The sequence below is a fragment of the Saccoglossus kowalevskii genome, chromosome 12 (genome assembly GCF_978046115.1).
Source record: "Saccoglossus kowalevskii chromosome 12, keSacKowa6.1, whole genome shotgun sequence".
NCBI lineage: Eukaryota > Metazoa > Hemichordata > Enteropneusta > Harrimaniidae > Saccoglossus > Saccoglossus kowalevskii.
The window spans coordinates 19,261,605-19,284,286 of record NC_140652.1 but is presented as its reverse complement, the minus strand read 5'-3'; the positions used below and the strand labels follow the sequence as shown (position 1 = coordinate 19,284,286).

The following is a 22,682-nucleotide window of genomic DNA, read 5'->3' as shown; positions in this document are numbered from 1 at the left end:
GAGTAGAATTGTTCTTATAACGTGAAAATTTGTTTGTTTTAAGTTATTTAATAGTATTAATGTCCGCGCACGACCTTGTTATTCAATTTCACGAGAACAACTATGGCGTAGACGCACTTCTAAAAGATATGTTATCACTGTTTAAACACGTTGATTGATTGGCCTATTGTACGCGTTGTTGTCCCAATATTAAGCCAATGGCTGGCCGAATACGAGACGCGCCTCCGTCTAAACACTGTCAAGCCTTCCGCGTGACTAATCTAACCAATCAGGGGCCTTATTCCGTGGGCGCTGTCCAAATCACGAATCTATACCCGACCCTGACCTATCGCAACTGATACCGTGACCTAGGTGCATAATACAATGACCGGTCAAAACACCATCACGATTTTAACTGGGCCAACTTAAAAATCGCACTGTCATCATAATTTACACATATTGGGCCATCTTCAAGTTATCGTGTGCGTCTTTGAGCACACACCGGTCATTCACATTTTCTGACGACCTTTAAAAATGCGTGGCGTCTAACCACATCCAATATTTCGGCAGGACAGGTCAATAGAACTTAAGCGCAAAATGCCGTCCAGATCTTGTTGAGAGGCACCGAACGCCGTGGTTACATAGAGAACGGAACAATTTTCGAGGGTCTGAAACAATTCTCGTGGCGCTCTCCCTCGCAGCGAGATCTCGACGGCGATTCGCGTGTGAGTTAAATTTTCCTCTCCCGTACACATATGTGAATGTTGACACCTCGTGAATATTCCGCACATTGTTACCATGTGGGTATGTCTATGAGGCAGTAACTGTAAGTTTTTTTTTCTTTACATGCATACAGACTCGTCAGGTCTGGAATTCGCGAAATTACCCCTAAATAATAAGTACAAATTTATTACACATTTGTAACTCAATTTTTTTGGGCAGAATATTGTCTAGGATTACCGTAGCAACATTAAATACTGAATAATTCAAAAATAAAATCGGTGTTCTGTTACTGCTTCCGTGGCGTCACAAGTTCCAATCTTCTTTCACCCATTTACAACATTCTGACGTAAGAACAGCGCTTCGTCGCCGGAGGGCGTTACTTAGCCGGAACGTATATTAAAGGAAAAGTCAGAGCAAACAACACAATGCTTCCAGATAAAAAAAAAAACTCCCAAAACCGTGTAGGAGAAATCAATTTACATTTTCTTATATCACTTTTTATTTTCTAGTTATTCAACTTTACCTATTACGTAGTCTACCACCTTGATTCTCCAGCAAAGAATTATGGGTAAAGTATGACTTCATGGCCACTATTGTGAACAATTTAAAAATGATTTCAACTATGAATTCAAAATGGTAACACTTCACTTTGGTTGTAAATTTATACATGTACCGGTACCAACGGAACATAAAAAATGGTTGTCATGGTAACAGAACTTTTCATTTTTCCACCAAATACTCAATTCTTCGTATATTTCATACAATTTATCGATATGAGTAGCTTATACAGGTTGTATATATGCTGCTTGCCGCAAAGGGGGACAAAAAAGTGTTATTCTATTTTCAAAAACCAAAGTAACGATTTTTATTTATTTTATCTTTTTGGAAATACCTTTACTTTTGTATTTACAATATTTGAATTTCCATTATTAGAATTAACCCTGTAAGAGACTACATATGGATAGCTTTCGAGTATATTAACTTCGTTATTGTTCTAATTTACATATACACAATTAAATATGCTCTAATGTAATGTAGATACTCTTTCAATTGATGGTACGTACCATCAATTTCAGAGTGCATGTGCACTATCACCATGGCATATTCTAAAAAAAATCTATGTTTCATTTTTCAACAAATCATAACCAGGCGTTTATGAACACAATCGAACAACAAACAATGAAATTACTCAAAGTAACCAGTATATTGCCCTTGAAAGACTGCTTTGCATACTAATTAATCATTTAACTTCTTATTTTAGCTCACCGCATTATTCTCATCTATGGTGACTTTATTGTAGATACATGTCTAACCATGGAATACATATTTTAACTAAAGACCAAGAGTAATAGAAACCAACAATTAATGTAATGAAGTGCATTATGTGGCTTGATTGGAGTGCGTTGGCATGGTTACCCGTGTTGCATAAATCACCCTCACAGCACTGCATACAGTCACGTGTTCCTGTGAAGAGAGCATAGTCGTCATGAGAGAAATTCAAAAATATACATAAAGCAATATAGTACATTACTGTCCTGGGTACGGCGTTAAAACTGCATCCGGTTGTGGAGTTTTTGTACTTGGGAGAATGAGGTTACTCTTTGCCACAACTACTTCCAGGTCACCTTTGGACAAGGTGTAGCACCTGTCAGCCTTGGGTGCCAACTTCCCACATAATAAGTTTGGTTGACGTCAGTAAGGGCATACGGTCATAAAAACCTTGCACCAACTCAGCCTCAAATGTGAGGTATTACCTGATAAAGGCAACATTTACGTTTTTTTAAATATGTATATATTTGTCCTGGGTAATATTTTAAACTACATCCGGTTGTGGAGTCTATGAACTTGGGAGAATGAGGTTACCCTTTTTCACAACTATCTCCAGGTCACCCTTGAGCAAGGTGGAGTACCTGTCAGCCTTCGGGTGCCAACTTCCCACGTAATAAGTTTGGTTTACGTCAGTAAGAGCGTACGGTCGTAAAATTCCTGCACAAACAGATCCGCATATATATATATATATATTTCAGTTTTCCTTAGTATTTGGCAGGGGGGATCGTAACCTCTTGTAGTGAGAACCAGTGTGACTGGCCTGCCCACGGGATGTTAAGGTTTTCATAGTAAAAGTTATCAGTCACATCCATTAATGTAATTTCGTTTTATTTATCCGTAAATCAAAAATCAAATTACTGTAATCTACAAATCACGTCTCTCTTGTTGACTGATTTACTCAAACGGTAACATGACAATGTGTTCCCAGAGCTGAACTCATAACCAGTAGGAGCTTACGCCATCTCGCGATAGTCACACTGACAAGGGTATATATGACTATAGAGGGCGCACGGCCAACATACTCCAAGGCTCTTCCCTTTAATTAATGTTGTATATTCGCTAATTAGTTTTATTGTGAAAATAATCTGAAAAATTATATTACAACGAGTGTCTCGACTATCTGATTGATTAAAATCCGATATATGTAAAGGCTCCGTCGTCATCTGCGCACGCACGGGAAATGAGTCCCAAGCGACGATAACAACGCATGCTAAAATTGCAAAGGCTTATTAGTAAGCGCTTGTTCGTGCATAACGCTAAGACCGTCGGATGCATGCGCAGGTGACGACTCCCCTACTTTAAAATACAACCGTAAAAGGGGTGTACATTGCCTGGACGTGTGTCGCAATCACATACGACATGTATGAGCGCGGCAGCAACAAATTAAAACACCCGTTACATACCGCTCTCAAGGTCGACGTAGCCTGTTTTTAATAAGACGCGCTCTAATTGATTGACCAATCCCGTCGGGAAAAGCTGGACGCGATTTCCATAGGTAGTTGAGGCAAGTACATTGACTGTCATACACCAGCGGTCGTATATTAAATGCAACCACAGCCTCTACCTACTACTTATTTTACGTAACGTGAGACAAGTGATACAGGCTACAACCATCATTCTGTGAGACTTGCATGAACTGCTCTGCGATCTCCTGCTTTCAGCGGCACCCTCCAGAATAACAACGTTCCTCTGCAAGCAAGACTCCTGTATTTCTTCGTTGTTGTGTTGTATTTTTCTGTGCTTAGTTTCTTGAAAATACTTTGAGAGATATTAAGGCAAGGAGCTTTAACTCGATATTTTGGTGTATGTGTAATTCATTTCCAGTACTATTGTCTTGTCTACCCCATTCTAGCAGTGAAAGAACCCCCTGTCCAGTGTGAGTTCTGTGAGTGGTCTCAATCATTTGCGGGCCAACACTGTAACACACAGGTCTAACTAAACTAACTCGATTAAAGCTCAGTACCATTTCCCCTTTAATAAAGTACGCACATTTTTGTCTGGTTCAAAGACAAATTCTCTATTATTGTTTTAAAATTATTTATTTTAATAAAATATAAATCTGTACAAAATGTATAATTGAACACTGAAACACAATCGTCTATATTTCCTAACAAAAAATCATGCACTGCGCATTACGTCACTGTTTATCAAGAAACGAACTATAAACGCATGTATATGTTTTCAATTACATGTAGTACTGTAATATACTTATTTACGCTTGGAATATATTTTTGTTTCAGTGAAAATAAATAAATTCCATATAAAACACCAAAGAAGAATTATTCCAAGCTAAAATAAAGTATTGTACAGTACAAGGAAAAAACTACACATTGTCAGGAAAACACAAACAAATCTACATCAAAATCAGTATTGCTAATCATATACACAGAAATAAATCGGCGTTTCCTACACGGTTGTCTTGGTCCATTGAATGGAGATGTACCATTAGCCAGTTTATTCAAGGAGCGCCGCCGTGACAAACTAACAATAACTAAGAAATCAAGTCCAACAAACATGCTTAACGCTTTAAGGCCACACAACGCGAGATCGTTAGTGGTTAGTCTGATCATCAAGTTCATCAACGGTCCAGTGTATTAAACTTATATTCATCCATATGATATGTAGCGTCATTTTAAGTCCAGTGGCGTGCTCCGAGTCGGTATTGTTTCGTCCTTCTACACAACGTCACGTAGTGTTCAGTAGCATCTTTGGCGCTCAGCTCCGGCATTTTCGTCACCGTGTTCTTCTGCTTGACACTCGTAACAATCACAGTTGCCGTCGTCGTCTGAATCGTCCCACTCAACAAACAACATCCAATCGCCCCGCGGATGGGTCATCATTCCCTGAGGGTATTCGCGCCACCAACGTCGCCTGCGTCGCGTCTCAAATACGTTGGATAACGGACGGCAATCGTCGGAAAGAAAGCAAAACGGGAAAGGTTTATCGTGACTGCAACAGCAGCGGAAGCCATCTCGGCGTCGGCGATGATGACACTCGCGTTCCCTTCCACCACCGGGTCCAATAGCACAGAGTCGGCGTTTCCGAGACCGGACCGGTCTCCACTCAACTTTATCACGGAGCATCCACCAGAGGAACAGCAACGCTGGCAAAGAGATTTTTAAGGCGAACCCTGGCATCGCATCGACTGGTACGTTCACTCCTAAAAATATTATTTTCTCAAAACCAATGGCAATCGTTAAGTGAGAGTACTCCACTGCCACGAATGACTTCCACCACTCGTAGTTGTCGTATGTACCGCAACATACTGTGACGCTTTACAAATCGCTGTTATATACAGGTAGTCCAGCAAGTGCTGATGAAAGGCTAAGCCGAAGTTTCCCATTCAACAGTGAGTCACGCTTATGTGAGTCACTGTTCTAAATCGGACTTGATAAGTGCGCCCTCATCGGCCAAATGTTTAGCCACAGCTAGACGGGTACTTCTCGAGTCCCGTGCCTTTGCCTTACCAACGGATCGAACAATAATATAACGACAGTATGTGCTCAGGGCCTTTTCGAGTGATTATGGATTGTCCAGTGTGCTTTTCAAACGTGTGTATCGTAGTTTTAGATATGTACCCACAGTACCATGACGAAATACTGTGACCGATTAGATGATACGATTTCATCCAGGAAATGACGTCAATAAATCGAAATAAAATGATCGCCAAGTATTGTTTAGTTCCCCCTTCGCAATGCGTGCACATTTCTCACGACCTCAATAAAACCGAGAATGCGACTTCAAAATTAATATTAATCAATGAAATTTTAGATACTTTGTGAAGTAGTAACTAGTAGTAACTAGATTACCCATTGTCATTCATAATTCAAGGTCATGCGCAAAAAACGGGATCTACGACATTTTAGATAAACGTGTTATTATTTTACCCTAACAGTTAAGAATGGAAGCTATTAACTAGAAAAAATGGGAAAATGATAAAGGCACTACATTTTTTTATATTTCGCTGATTGAAACAAATAAATAAAATGATAAATGCCAAAGGGTTTCCCGTATCCCATAGTGTTTGTGAACTCAACTTTCGCGTCCATTTTGGATTGAAAAATTGGCCGAATCTTTATCTTCAATCATTTTGTTAATCATTAACTGATCAAAGTTTCAAGAAAGTCTTGTTAAAATGTGTGTTATCCACGACTATAGTGGAATCAAATGTCAGTGAAAATAAATCGTTTTACAATTACACGGTAAAGTGCTCCAATAAACGATGTGTACAGACTGGTATGTTCCGCGCCTTCTCCCGAATGCATACTTCTCAAAAGACTATGCTTCATTTTTGGTCCGCCGTATTTCTTTTGTAATAATGACACGATAATTTCAATTTTCATCGAAATTTAAAGGATTTGTTTCTTTATTAGCTGCATAACCTGAATGTGTACCCAATCGAGACTAACGACTGAAAAGTATGCACATTTTATGATGCTGTGGCCTAAATGACAAAACCCGTTGAGAAAAAAACACACCTATGCTCGTCTCATGCCGTGTACACACCTTTGTTACTTAGAGTCGAACAATTTGAGTTCACTTGTTTAACTTCATTCTACACCTATTAATGAGCCAGCTAACCTCCTTCAATGTAACTCACCTGAAGAATCTGTCTGACATGTGCCCGAACAAAATGACTCATCTGTGCATCCACGTGTAAATTCTATTACTTCGCCCTCAGCGTTTTCTTTTCTGTTAACCTAGAAGATCATTAGGAAACAGTACATAAGACGTGTTGCTTCTCTGTAATGACATGCTTCTTTTATTTCACGATGGAACAAAGTATATTCTGAATATGAATTATTAATCTGGCTGTAGTGCATTTTTACAAAATATTGTCACGAAATTCAAATAATACTCGAATTAATTTCAGCTACCGTTAAAAACATACTAAAATACTCGAAATCCAGCATGAGGGGTTACTGTAATGTTCAAAATTCACATGTATGATCATAATTGTTTTCATAAAACCACCTTGAAAATTGACCAACAATGCGTGTTTTGAGTAGTTTACAACTGGTATTGCAGAAACGTTCCATCATATCCCAAAACTTTGTTCGGTGACCTGTGCTAAAAATGATAAGTACTACCCATGGTTGTCAAGAAATATTGTGAAATATTGGATATTATTAGTATACTATATCCATGGAATAATATGCTTATTATAATAAATGGATTGCTATGGAAATAATGCCGCTTTTGGGATTATTTTGCGTATGTTTTCTTGAAAACATATTCTTTCCCCGCATGCCAGTGTATGATTCATAGATGCCAGTAAAGTGTTTACGGGGAAAGAATATATTAGATAAGTTTCTTTGGTAAATTCTCGCTATGTTTTAATGGTAGCGAACTACCTTGATGATTTTATATCTCTTTTTTTTTTACATTGATTTATATACAAGTCAGTAATTGAACAATAACAGCGCCCTCATCGATCGTATACGGCGTAGGCGAGGACGCTGCCAGTTCTCCGGCCCGGGGATTGAGCGAGAAATTCTCCATTTATATCTATCAGCCGAGAGCGTAGGGGAACTCATTTTTGACGCCATTGTGTGTGTGGAACTGGATTTTAATCTTAAATGTGAACGTGTCTCAATTATCTATTATATTCGGTCGGCTCCTCATTGAACACGCCTGACTTGAAAGTAATGTCCATGCTCAATGCTTCAATGCTTTGCTAGTGAAACGTACAGTACATTTCAAAAGCTAAGGTTTAGAAAGCCATGTCTACCATGCTAAGAAATTAACATAGTTAACTTAATATTATTTTTAAATATATGCACAAAAGACGCAATTCTGTGCAATATACACTTAGGCACTGGCTAAATCTTTTCTCATTCGTTATTCGTAACATAATGCAAATGCGTTGGGGAATATTTGCATATAATGTTGGCCTGCACAAGATAGACTCACGGGGCTGCGTTTTACCAACTTTCGTAACTGTGCAATTACTGCACGTATATACGCGGCATATAAATCGGCATGTAGTAGCACAACAGTTTGAATTTAGTAACTTATACCCACAAGATTGTTTCAAACTTAAACCAAACTAGTGCCATTAAAGACGATTTTTGAAATAAATTTCTTCATTTTGCTGGACAGGAAACTCGCAATAAACTCAAAACAAGTCAATTTCTTTTAGTATGTCCCAGTTCGCTACCACGGTAACGTACATTTCAGTAAGCGCACATTTTTTTCATCCACAGAATATTGCACCCATTAGCCAACAAAATGTATGCCGATATTGTTCTTTAAATTTCAAGTTTTGTGTCGCGTTCGCCATTTATAAATCGAATAACACGTGGTATGCATTTGTAAACATTATATATTTGTAGGTTTACTTACATCATCGCAAAAAAACGTCGCACCCAATCGGATTTTTATAACACACATTTAGCATATGTGATAGAATGGTGGATAACCAAATTATGACTTGGGACATTAGTCATATTCATAGAGAATAACGTATTTCAACAGCAGATCGGTTTAAGTGTGTGGTAACGAAGTTAATTACCCATGAGCACCTGGTGCAATCTATGGGATTAAGCGGTTCCCCTTTAACGTTAGGACTGCGACATTTCTATTAATAAAAAAATGCAATCGTCGATTCGATAAAATAAATGTAAATGTATAATTCGTGATTATATCATTTGTTTTTGAAATACTTTTTTTTAGAACAAAGCTTTAACTTATTCCAGCACTGGGACAGTAACGTACATGTTAGGGCTATTACGCAACATATGACTAAATAAATGGAATATGAGATTTATGAAACAGTTTTAACGTAGTGTATACACTTTTATAGGATGCAGCATATATGGAAATTCCCTTCTCAAAGTCAAGACAACTGCCTGGGACAACCCTGATTGTACTTAGGTGTATACTTATTATCAGTTCGATCACGCATATGTTTTCAAAATATCTATGTGTCAAGACATTTATAATTTCTCTGTTTTGAACCACATTCACCTCAAATCAAGGAACGGGTCCTGTTGCACGTACCTCGATTTTGTCCCTCTGAGTACCCTCTCTTCGTGAGCTGTCTTCATGGCATGATTGGGGCAAAGTGCAATTCACGACCTCATTACATTAGTTTACCCCTGGGCCAATTTGCAAACGCTGATAATTCGCCTTCTTTCCTCTCTACGGGAATTTGCAAGTGTTTTATCTAAATTTAACCAGGAAACAAATTGCCCGAACAGATCCATACTGACAAAAGTGACATAGACTTTTTAGCTCTCGCTCATTGGTCTGCTATGTACAGCATACCCAAATGGCTATTACTGTTACGTATGTTGTTTATTTAAGTTTAGAATTTATAAATGGTTAATTGTTGAAGCAGTGATCACGATTAAATTGGTACAACTGGTATATATGTCATATAAACTTTATGTACAATGAAAATAGTCTCCCGTCATTGTAACAAGCTGTGACTATTGTAGCATAAACACTATGTTATAATTGAAGTGCTGGTATCAATAATATTGAAACACAGCTCATGTAATAAAGCTGGATAACAGTTACTGGCAATATCCAGCGGCGTATTGAACTATACAATGCGTATACATTTTTTTTATTAAAAAAAACTTATATATTGTTAACACAAAAACGCCGGTGTGCAGATTTGCTGGTTAGAACGTTCATTAAAAGCGAAATGTACACGAAACGCGCCGTTTAGACAAAACTCAATCAGATGCGCCTTTGGAGTGTAGATACATTGTTAATGTTTTGGCCACATGTTTTGCAGGGGAGTTGGGAGACACAACTTTCATGACGACAGGGATTGGAGATGCGTAACTACTGGGAGTAGTTTTAATGTTGCTCTATAGTATATTCAAGGTTGCATTCGGTGGGTTCGAAGTAAACGCGCAGGAGTGTTCGTGTGTGAACACGTTATATTGCCTATGTGTTAGCATAAGGCAAATTACTAAAACTCACGTATCTATAGAAATAAACCCATTTTTTATTTTTGTTCAAAATGTTGTCCCATACACTGTTTCTATGCCTCGAGTTTAAACAAATGACACTGATTATGTTTCACTCATTTTCCCCATATTAACTCCGTAATCCACAAATACAGCAATATCACGTTTACCCCCCCAAAAAATAGGTAACTACTCCAATTTGTTTTCAACTTGTTACTCCAACTTGTATATCAATGTGCAATCTATTCGCAAAATCTAAACAAAAAGACTTTCGTGAAACTGCCAGTGTATTTAGACAGCTTAAGGTAGAAGCCTACTCATAATTTTTATGAAATTGGTCATAAATCGCACGACAATTTTTATTGGTTAATTATGTAAAATCATGAAGCCAATGTCCCATAGTACAATGAAATAGCGGCATTATATTGTGTGTTACAGTTAAGCTAAAATTTGAGATATTGCATAATATCTCTGCCATAGGAACCTATGGTAAAAGCGTTATAATGGTGCCAAAATGGCCACAATCCATCAATTTGAAAATACAACCACCATTCTCTCGAAAATAAGACTGGTGATCCCCAACATTTTTTAAAGTTAATATTCTTATATTTCCCCGGAGTACAATTTATTGCAAAATAAATAATTTTCTTAGTATTTTTATTTATGAGTAAGCTATAAATGTTTTTGTATACTATGCTGACGCGTATATGTTATTATATGCGTAAATTGACTACTATTTGTAGTTTAAACGATGAACGATTATAATGCCAAAACGTTCTCGTGTGAAGGGGGAGACAGTGATTAATAAAGTTTCTGTTCGATGACTTTGCGGAAACATCCAACAGGTAACAAATGTGTTGACCGTATCGGACTATGGGTGTGTCAAAAGACGCAATTTAAAGCGGGAGAGTCGTCACCTGCGCATGCGCCAGATGGCCATAGCGTGTCATTGTTTACAAACAAGCGTCTACCCATGAGCCTTTGCGTTTTTAGCTGTTGTTATCGTCGCGTGCGCAGATGACGACTCTCCCGTTTTAAAATAAATCGCAGTTTGGACGTTCATCAAGTTTATGTCGCTTGATGCACCCCAAACATTTGAGTATCTATTTTAGGTTTTGTGCATTGTTTTTTAAACCCACAACAGCAAAAAATTGATAAATTAAATTTTTCCATAACACATTTTTCCGACCATATTTATTCCACTGGAAAGATTTTAAACTAAGTAAAATCTACACAAAGAATAAATGCACAAAACCCAAATCAAGTGATCTAACAAACATTTCTCTATAATTTATGCGTATCAATCCACGTGTCTATCTGGAATACGTCGTATGGGGCGCATGTTAATGAAATACTAGTAGTATTACAACATTGAAACTTACGTAACATTTTGGATTCGGAAAAGAAATTATTAATACGCTGTCACATGTCCGTTTGTTTTTCGGATCGTCCTTGAACTGCAACTGACAATCACCATTATCAATATTATCTATGCAAATGAAACACGTGAGGTTGATGGAGTCCACAATTGGTGCTGAAAAAAAAACAAAAAACAAAAAAAACGTCTAAATATTCTCAAATAGCACAATGCATCCCGCACGTCCATGAAACTAAGACGCAAATGGGCGCTGGAATCTCATTGAAGCGTTAGCGCCACCATATTTGTTTTTACCCCTCAGATAATATTCAATTTACTTCCGTAATCTCGTCCAATCTTGTTATTTGGGACATTGGACTTGATTAAAACATTGAGAATTTCCTCATTGTTGTCACATTGTGAGATTGTTGTTATATAATCTAATAGCAATAATAAAAAAATGGCCGTAACCAACTTTTTTTTTTGAGAAAACCGTATGTTAATACGCAGTTAATAAACCGGGAGGAAAAATAGCAAATTTACCCTTTTTCAAAAAAACAAAAAAATAAACAAGCAATTTGTAATTTTGTTTGGAACGCGAGATAATGATGTGATTTTTAGAGAACAACATAATATACAAATAAAAAGTGTGGGTCAACGACATTTGTAACTTCTATTCGAGTTCCCATATTTTACGGCTCACTCCCAAAACATGTCAAATCGCTTCGCATTCACTTCAAAGAGTTCGTGACGTAAGAACAGGAAAGACCAAACAAATAAACACTACAGGGGAAGACAAAAATAGGTTCAGTGGCTTCAATTTTCGCTCTAAACGAGGTCTTGGTGGTCATTTGATTATAAGGCCATTTCACCACGCTTGATCTATTAATAATAGCTTGTAAATTGCTTGAGAATACCACAAACTATCACCGATTTACCGAATCCTGAGATCGTAGGTTGAAAATGATAAAACCACTTAGCAATGCATAATATTTACAGTTGTCAATCAGTGGTCGTATGAATCAGATTTGAAGAACAATAAAGTCGATTTGAAACCAGCGTTAGTCACACAATTAAAACATATACCGTAGGTAATCATAGGGGGCGTGAATACTCGAAACATTTAGCACGAAAAATACGTCGGGTAAGAGTTTGTTTTACGGCTATTCAATAAACCCATATCAATCGGTCTCGTAAATAACCAGAACATCACACAAAAATATGCAATCTATTTCTCATTGGCCGCGGTGTTCTGTCGCACTGCCTATTTACTATCGTTTCCACTACGGAGTTCAAGAACCTAATGCCAATGATACCATGAAAAAAAACCCCACTGGTTCCGCTCTAAATGCGCCCCATTTCCGAATCTCTCTATTAAAATCACTCACTATGTTCACATTTCCTATAATCGACCTATAAAATCCTTCCTATTCCCATATAATCTGTCTACTTTTTAACAAAAAATGTCTATCAACGAACTTTGTATTTCCGCTCTCTCATATTTTCCCCCTTTAAATACTTTCCTTGTTGAGGTCATATTTTTGGTCCCTTTGCATCTTTCCCCAACACTGCATATACAAATAAATGCGTTGTTTTAGTTATTGTTCAAAGTAATTAGAGACAATATGGCGGATTCGTTGACGTACTCGGACGGAGAAAAACATTACGCGAAACTAAAATTGCATATAGACTGTGTTTAAACGTTGCTTCTCATTAGCCAAATGTCACTGTACTTTCGGTTGTGGTACATTTCCATTCCAATATATCAACCACAACGAATTCGTCTTGGTGCGCATAATCGATGACAACACCTGTAGGGCTTCACACAGTTCCCTGCACACATCTGGCAAAGTCAATCTCCTTCTTTCATGCCGAATTTAGCTCAACAATATCAAAAATCGCCCGCGGAAATCGTCAATGCAGTTGATCGATATACTGATACAGAAATGATGTCGGCATATTTAATGCAGGAGAAACACTTTCTAACTATTGCATTACGACAACTCAATAAATACCTCAATTAGATTTTGGTGTGAAGGGAATTTAACATCGAAGTTTGGAACATCTGAAATTGGCTTCTTGCGTTTATTTATACATGTCACGAAATCGATTGACGATTCCAGTTACAACTGAAGTGTACTCCCAGCGAGACCTGTCTATCATGAAGTAGCTATTGTAAGACTGTACGTAGTAACGTGATTATAGTACCCGAACATTGCGACCGTAGGCCGTGAATTGAGTATGCATGCGATGGTTAAGCCGAGTGTGTTAGTGCGTTTCCCCGGCTTTAGGATCGTGCGTGCGTCAAGTTTGCAGTTGTCCGAGTAAAATGATCGGATAATGCACATTTTATTTTCAAGATTGTATGCATCTTATTAACTATGTGAATTTCTGATGCGATGCCTCGAATCGTGAACTTGCTGTTTTTGTATTAGGATTTAGGTATTTCGTATATATTGATGACGTAACAGCAGATTGAATAATTGTACTGAATGTGAAGAATCATCGAAAGCAATTTACAACTGTTGAATGACGTCACTACTTGGTTTTACAAATCACAATTTCTAATAGCATTTACATTTGATGGCCGGAACCATCTTCTATCGGGTCTATTCTTGGATACACTGTTTTGTTGGGATGGTGCCAACGTCTGGATATAGACGACACGTTCATAGTTGAGTTTAATTACTCTAGACATAAGAAGGAAGGCTTAATTCACACAATTCGCTGAGAAATCCTTTCGTGTCAGTATTGCAAGAGCAGATGAAGCCTCCAAATTTGAAATTGAACTATTTACCCTTGACGCTGCTTAAATTCATACTGTCAGTTTGAAATATCTTCCAATTGTCAAATTTTATTGTCAGTTATTTGTTTTGTTTTCAAATAGTTTGATAAGGACCTGTAGGTAAGGACAAATTAAGTCCCTTTGATTAAAATCATAAATAAATTATAGAAAAATAAATAAAAGTTTGCAAAATATAGCGCACAAAGGTAAAGTGACAATATTCATCACACATTACACAATATACTTACCCAACAACGCCGATAACACCACTAGCATTAACATGATAATAGTCATCTCCGATAGATTTCCAATCCCGCAGTGAGCCTTAAACACGAGAAAAAAAATAAAACCGCACATTTAGTCGAATTGAATAAATAAAGAGAAACCGAGATTAAAAAAAAAAGACTGTTCCCATCGAGTTTCTCAATCAATTACCGGTACACGTTTCGAAAAAAAATGTTCGTCGATTGAATACAGGGTGTGTTTCTCAAATGACGTCACGGTATAGGGTTTTCCGGAGTGCTTACGATTCAGTAAATTCCGGAGGTTGAATGCAACATGGCATAGGAATAGTGGAATGCAGGGTCGAACAACTGGTTCGCGTAAGGTGAATATACCAGTAGCAAGCAATAATACACTTGTTTCACGTATTCAACCTCGATCGCGACAGTTACGCATCATGAGCGACACCACCACAAACAGCAAGATGCCTGTAATTAGTACCGAAAGCAATAAACCCGGGAATTTAAATCCTCGTTTTTACCGCCAGATTTGTTCTATATCTAACGAACTAGGAAAGGTGTATTGAACGACACATGCATACGAGTGATTCATTTCGTAATGTTGAATATCTAGAAAAAATAAATCGCACCATGCACGGGTAACGTTTGCTGCTAGAACAGCCTAACCGATTGCCCAAATGAACATCGTATCGAATCTCAATATGTTTGTCATATCTTTCGACCTGCACATGAGTATAATTCACGGAGACAGTGACACGTTAACGTTGCTAACAAGTATTCCGAGAATCTCAAGACCGCGATGACATGACTCTTGGGAGCCATCGGCGCCCGCTTTATCAACATGATGCGAATTTAAAACATAGGGGATTTATTTCACAGCGAACGTTATCTGTGTTTGAATCGTTCTTCTCGTTAACATCGGAATTCAATTAAGACAGAAGTAAAGTTCTGTCATGCGATTGTTGATTTCAGTATATATAAATAATTTTGTTTTTTTAATATAGAAATATTAGGTTTCACAACAAAAATGTAAGAGGTTGGTAGAGAAATACTGATCATCAGTATTTCAAAATTATTTCTAAATTATTCGAGTGAAAATGATTGAACCAACTGTCCATTTAATCTATTAGTGCAAATTCAGTCACGAGTGTGTCGAGTATAAAACTCTTACACAATACACATAACTCGAAATACTCTAAGTCTTTGTTTCTACAAACCGTTGATCGAACAGATTTCATAGTCCCAAACAAATACTAAACAAAACGGTATTTTTATTCTAAAAACTGATGATATTTATATAGTGAAAACAGATATTATATACTAGAAACCGATATTCATACACCAGTAACCGACATTTATATACAAAAGTCTGATATCTATATATTATAAATACGATTTTGAACGAGGGAAATTTACCTTATTGATTACCCACAATGCATCCCGACCCTCGCAATGAGTAGACGCAGAAGTTCAGACATGGCGGCAACGAAAATTCATTAACGTACCTGTTTTAACCTTTACCCTACTCCATTTTAATATCAAGTTTACTTCCATCAACGGTGTTGACGATAACATCCGTTTAATCGAAACCAAGAATCAGTGTAACATCACAATCGCTCACTTATATAAATCAAATATAAAAGTGAAAATATTGAGTTGCCTGTCCTTCTCCTATCCGTCGTATTTAAATAAAATTATTAAATAAAGGAAATATGTATAAATAAATAAACGTACTGCGCATGCGTCAACACTTCTTCGCCAGAGGCGGAGATGATTATTTGGAAATGACCACGGGAGACGATATATGGTCATATTAATATGCCATCATACTCACCATGATTACAGCATTTAGTTAGATAATAAAACAACGACGTCGACAACCCCAAACTCTTGGTAGTTTTTTTTTTTACTAAATCCACACACGTGAGAATTTAACAGACTTAGGAATTAACTATTTATTAGTTTCACACACACATGGCTGAGAGTTTGTAAGTTTGTAATGGATTATACATAGAATCAATGCAATCTGTTTCCATGACAACAGACAGTACATTGCTTTATATGCATGCAGATTATGTGATTTTATTATCCCTAATCGCATCATGAAATCGTTGTGTCTTTGTCCATAGACAGTTACACTATAAGTTGCTCATTTACGTATTCATAATAACCGGATTGAAACTGCAATGTTCGATTAAACAAGCGGCCATACCCACACGCAGTGACCGCACACGAAATATGACCTGATTCGTTGAAATCAATGTATATAATTAATTTAATTCTAAAAATCACAACTGCGATGATCAAACTATATCATACTAATTCCATAGTTATAATTACAATGACTTAATGGCATTTTTTAATTATAGAATTTAATTTTTCGTTATCATTAGATCAAGCGTTATGTACTCTTATGTTAATTTAGAATTTGATATTTTTTTTCAGAATTATTGAAAAAAATACACTACTAAATAATAATGGATAGTTTGTATATTTAGTAATGTTACGATATATAGGGTAACTCCGAAATAAGTTATTCACATATTCATAAAATATTTTTTTGTAAAGGCGGCCATATTAAAAACAAAACATAAACATGATTTCCACGGCTATGACGTATATATGAACGATAGGAAAAAAACAACTTTGCGAGAAAACATGACAGACCAAAAAGTACCCTAGTGTTTGCCTGGCTTTACAACAGCTCACACATTTACGTCACTGTACGTCTCTCAGAGCCCGAAAGACAAAATATGGGACAGCTCATTTTAGAACAGCCTTACTCGCTCCTTGTGTTGAATGTATAACCAGCAAATGTAGTCTTGTATAGAAACAACAGTAAATGGTTGCAACCCGATCGTCTGACTCAAAATAAAGGCAGCCATACTGTCACGTGCCAATGCGAACTTAAAATAATACTGTAAGTATCCCACCCAAAAAAACACATACACATAAAAACGTGAAATTATATGAGATTGCATTCAGAATCAATATTATTCACGACATATACAATTAAAAATAATTGTTCAAATTGAAGGCAAATGATTGGTTCATTCACGGCCGAATTTAAAATTCTTTTCATTTAATGATCTGGGGTCAAGTGTCTTTAAATTTATTAAGATTATGCCAGCTGTGAATGATCTGCAAGTTACGCAATTTACGACAATCGCGTAAATTTTTGTTATTGAGACTTTCACATTCTTGCGTTGATAATAAAATAGTATAACGACAATAAACCGGGGTTTCAGCTGTAAATGTACTCTGTCTTCCAGAAGAGACCTGAGAACTATTTTCGCCGTACGTCATTTCCTGTTACAAACAAAAATGTATCAATTCGCCTGATTTTAGCTCGTAAGTTTTAATTAGCTAAACGGTGGATAAAAGGTGACCATGATACAAAAAACTTTAAATAATTGTTTCAGTCGATATGGGGCCTTCCTGTTAAACCAACAGGGTTAGATGAATACCAAAGTTCAAAGCGTCAACAACAACTTGAAGGGAAAGTAACTGAAGTAGTGTAGTACATGTCGTGAATGACGTCATTAGCGCTTACACTGCAGGTGAACTTAACCACGAATCACTCGAGACGATATTATGTACACCGCGTATGAATTGATACACGAATCCCTCAAGACTATATCATGTTATCTCTCTTGGCATCATGCACGGAAGCTTGTACTACTTCGATCACCGAATACTAAAACGACGCATGTACAATCCGAATATTCCATGTATTTCTCACCAATATCATTAGACGACTTTAATGGTTATATATTGCACCGTCAACCCAATTTTGGCGTTCTGATTATTCTGCATCACGTATATTAAGTACATCCTACGTTTGTTCGGTAAATGCTATAGGTTTTACACCACATTTTGAAAGCAGGAAAGAAAAAAACAAACCACTTACAAAATGTAGTAACAAAAACATGTTTTGTCTGTTTAGGACATTTTACCATAATTGTTTTCTATGACAAAAACATACATCAATATCTCATTTTTTCTCGGGGACTTGCTGATGTCTAAAAGTATTAAACGATTCACGATTTTGTTGTGACGTTGTAATGACGAAATGTTTTTACATTGTGGAATCGGCTTTCAAAGATGCAATATGGGCGAGAACATGTGATATTTTTGTTAATACTTTATGTATATGAATACATTGTAATGTGATTTATCCTCACATGAAAACGTTTTTCTTGTAGAACATATACAAGTATTCGTTCGATGAAACAATAGCATTCTTTAAAACACGTCACGACGGGTGAACAATTTGTATGGTACGTACAATAACAATGAATGCGCATGCGCATCAATGTTTCAAATTTTTCAGCCAATGAATACTGTTGTCTGTCCAGCAAACACACCACTTTTAGTTAATGATGAATCATAATCCAATTAGGTCTACAGTATGGAGTTTCACAAAGCACTATTAAAAAACACATGTTTTCGTCCATATGGCAGCTTTAAAATGCACTGAATTGTGTGAAATAGAATAAAACAGAATGACATGAACAAGTAAACATGCTGTTGGATATTACTGAAAAAAAATGAAATATGCACAAATGTTGTCATATTTCAATAAGACATGAATGGGATTCTACTTTAATGGATTGCTGCAGTAATAATTGTTTGGTCGTTCACCGTCTCCGCTAACCGACACATAGCTCTACTTGTAAACTTGAGATGAGTAGTTTTAAGTTGCCACATTAATATCGTTATCATTTACGGGGTCTGTGACTGTGGTGTGAGATCAGTACAGCACACAAAAATACAGTGTGAATCGATGCTAGCAACGATCTGGCTTGGAACCGGCACATGTGCACGCATGTACATGCACTGATCAAATATGCTGACAATATATATCCGCTGGTCGGCGCTCAGGTTTGACGCTTGCCAACACACGCTGCTGACTGGAGCAGCATGGTTCAATGAAAGCGAAATAACATACCGGAATACAGCACGACTATATGGACTATGATGCCGACGGCTCATAACTCTCCTGTCTACACATGTAACACGTCACAGGAAATGAAACCTAGAAACCAAGACCCGTTCTCTTAGTCTTTCTACGGGAAGTCCGTTAAAACTATTCAGATTTTAAATAAAAGTGTCACCATCCGAAAAAAAAGACATATTTTAAGCATGGCCCATATACAACTAAACAAATTCTTACCTTACCATGAGAGCTATTTACTACAGTGATTACCGATCTTCTAAGTCGATCAACCTGCGCTATGTGAACAATCCGCGAACAACGAGACGACAACCGCTGCTGGTAAAACCGTGCACTGAATTGAACTGTCATGTGTAGTTCATACGGTTAGGTCAAAGTTCGCTGAAATTGTATACGCGTTTTGTGTCTTACTAATTTGTCATATTTACGAGGAAACACATAGTTGTGTTTGTTGTTATGCAGTCCATCTGATTAATGTTCTTTTATTGTCGTCGACATTATTACTTTGCGATGCTGGAACACAAATGGTCAGTCGTTAACGCGCCACAAGCAAAGTATAGAGCGCGTTCGAATATGTTACACGCGTTGAATACGTCGCGTGGGACTCGTATCGACCTCGACAAGACTGTCTCTGATATCACAACTAATAGCGATCTTCAGCGGCAGCCTTTAAATGGACCCGTTTCCATAATTGGGACAACCCTAAAATAGATATTTATATGGTTGAATACAGTAAACTGATTGCAAAGCAAATTTTGCGCACGGCATCAGATAGAGAATCCGTGTCAATTTGTGTCCACTTCGCAGATGAAGGGTTGACCATTAGAGATGAAATGGAGGGGCGAACGTTGACATCTTTTCACATACATACGTACCTAGAAATTGTCGATTACTCTTACTTTAATAATACTCAATGTGTACTTATATGTCTTTCCAGGTTCAGGTCAAGTTTAGTGTCAAAGCAATAATGCAATATAGGCGAACAATTGAAAAACTTTACTGTGCCATTGACTATATCGTGACACTGACATCGACATTATCGTGGCATTAACAGTATTTCTGAGAGTGTCATTGATATCGAAAATATTGTAATAATTACGTCAATATCGTGACATCGACCATTTCGCCACTGAATTAGTTGTGTTTATTTAATTGTCGATTATATTACCGCCAACAAATATGGTTGCCATGCAACAAGCATCGTTGGTTGGTTGGCATGTAGGTGATTAACGAAAGGTGACAAATGCGATACGCATGAGCGACACCTTTCTTCCGGTCAGAAAGGAACTGCTTTATGCTTGGCTCCCGATAATTAGTATGAAATGTACTCAACTGACAGTAACTATTAATCAACTGATAGAAACATCCCATGTCAGTTTGGCCCTATTTTGGTGCGTGTAACTTTAGGGCAAGCAAAATAATCCGTTCTCACCGAGCGAGCGTGATTTCGTACGAACAAATCTGGGCAAAAGAAATATTACACAATCACTACGGTTATGATAAGTAATTGCAGACGCAGTGGTTACAATTGAAAATGTTATCAAGCGGCGTCATATGACATAGTTAGCCGACTGAGTGAAAATGATGATAAATATACGTTTTTACTGTTAGTCATGCATCGCCGATTTATAATAAATATTTTTTTTTGAATCATTCACTCTAAATGGCGTGAAAAATAAAACTGATGGATGCGTAATGAGGCAAATCAAATTAAACTTTCACAAATCACAAACAATCGTTTATTCCCATATTAAATCCGTCAATGCTTGTAAATTGGTTATTTAATTAACCTGTAGTGGGTTTCACAAAATTAAAAAAAAAAAAGCCTAGAAAGAACTTCCATGTGGTGAGAATATTAATTATAAAAGATTAGCCTTTCAAACAAAAATCTTGGCGACTAATATGGGTTTGCTATATGAGATGCATGACAGGAAAACAACAAACAACACAATATTGAGGTTTATATTACTCAAAGATAAATCTGATTGTACATCTGTAGTTTGTAGTCTTTATTCCAGAGCCTCTCTACCACAAGTTCAATTTAAATCTGATTTTGTGAGATATCAGTAAATGGATCATAAAAATTGAATAATCAATATGCATGGTTTTCAACATTAAACTGATCACGTCTGTGGATTAATTATCCCAGAGCATCTTTTTACCAAATTTCATTGAAATGTGATTATTATGTATGTTATGCGTAATAGTTAATTAGTATACTCGAATTTCAATTCAAAATGAATCTAGTCTTTAGCAATATTGGCAAGCACTTATTGGTTTTTGGGATATCGGTGGAAAATTGTTTAATAATTACACAAATTAGGTTATTAATATGCACGGTTACAACCAGAATCTAATTACGCGTGTGCATTGTCCCCGGGCACCTATGTGCCAAGTGGTGAGTAGTTCTAAAAAAAAATAGGTGGAAAAACCCGAAAATTAAATTATTATGCAAGTCAGGGAATTATTATCCTATTCAAATTAATCTGGTTGTTGCATTGTCTTAGAGCATTATTTTAGTACCAAGAGTCATTGAAATAAGTACTTGAGGCATCGATGGAAAAGCAATTTAGGTAATAAATATGCGGAAATTTTTCTGTAAAACTAATCAGGTATGCGCAATATCACACAGCACCTATACACCAATTTTCGGTGAAATTTGATTAATGTGATTGGTGGAAAAGCCGGAAAATTAACTAATTATTATGCAAATTAGGTAATTAATATGCAAGAATATTTACCAAAAAGCGTCTATGTACCAAATTTCATCAAAATCTGACCAGTGGTTCTTGGGAAATCCGTGAAACAGACATACATACATACTCACATATTGAGTAACTGCAAGAACACCAATTGTGCGCTTTGCACATATAAGTCCAAAATTATAGTATAAAAGTTTTCAGTTCTCGTCTCATTCATAGTTAGCATGTGTATTCCAAACGTGTACATAGCGTTATACACTAATTGAGTTACCATGGAATCAGAGGCATACGTTAGTTACCCTGGAGATACAATCCGATAGACTAATTCCCAATGCCACGGCAAATAATAAAACTAATATAATGAAGAACGTTAACACTGTCTGTGCGTATTTACTGAAATTGAAGCCTATTAGCATAATGCCAATTTGATTGCAAGATGTCTCGAACATGAATATTTTGCGTGGGAAATACATTTAATATACAGCTTAAACTAATTGGTACTTAAAAAAGGTCTGGAGAGACAACATTGGCGTCTAATCTAGATTGCTCTAATTCGGCATTATAGTAAAAGTTACGTAAGCACAAAACATACGCATACATACAAATATACGCACAATACTGTAATACATTTCATCTACGTGATATTTTTGAATAATTGGATCACGCAACGCAACACAAACTAG

The 22,682-nt window shown here is 36.8% G+C and overlaps 1 protein-coding gene across 4 annotated transcripts in view; it reads right to left on the bottom strand.

Moving 5' to 3' along the window:
• Positions 1-870: 870 nt before the first annotated feature.
• LOC144363521 (ly6/PLAUR domain-containing protein 6-like) overlaps positions 871-22,682 on the bottom strand; it is a 61,925-nt gene continuing 40,113 nt past the window's right edge. For 3 of the 4 annotated variants that reach the window (XM_085506167.1, XM_085506168.1, XM_085506165.1), the window contains exons 2-5: positions 14,347-14,422; positions 11,339-11,490; positions 6,632-6,731; positions 871-2,166 (exon numbers count right to left, since the gene is read on the bottom strand). In XM_085506167.1, coding sequence (XP_085362293.1) covers positions 1,994-2,166; positions 6,632-6,731; positions 11,339-11,490; positions 14,347-14,392 — 471 coding nt within the window. In that variant the 5' untranslated portion in view covers positions 14,393-14,422 and the 3' untranslated portion in view covers positions 871-1,993. Of the gene's footprint in view, positions 2,167-6,631; positions 6,732-11,338; positions 11,491-14,346; positions 14,423-19,521; positions 19,638-22,682 lie in introns of those variants that run through there. The other variant, XM_085506166.1, reaches the window with a different exon arrangement.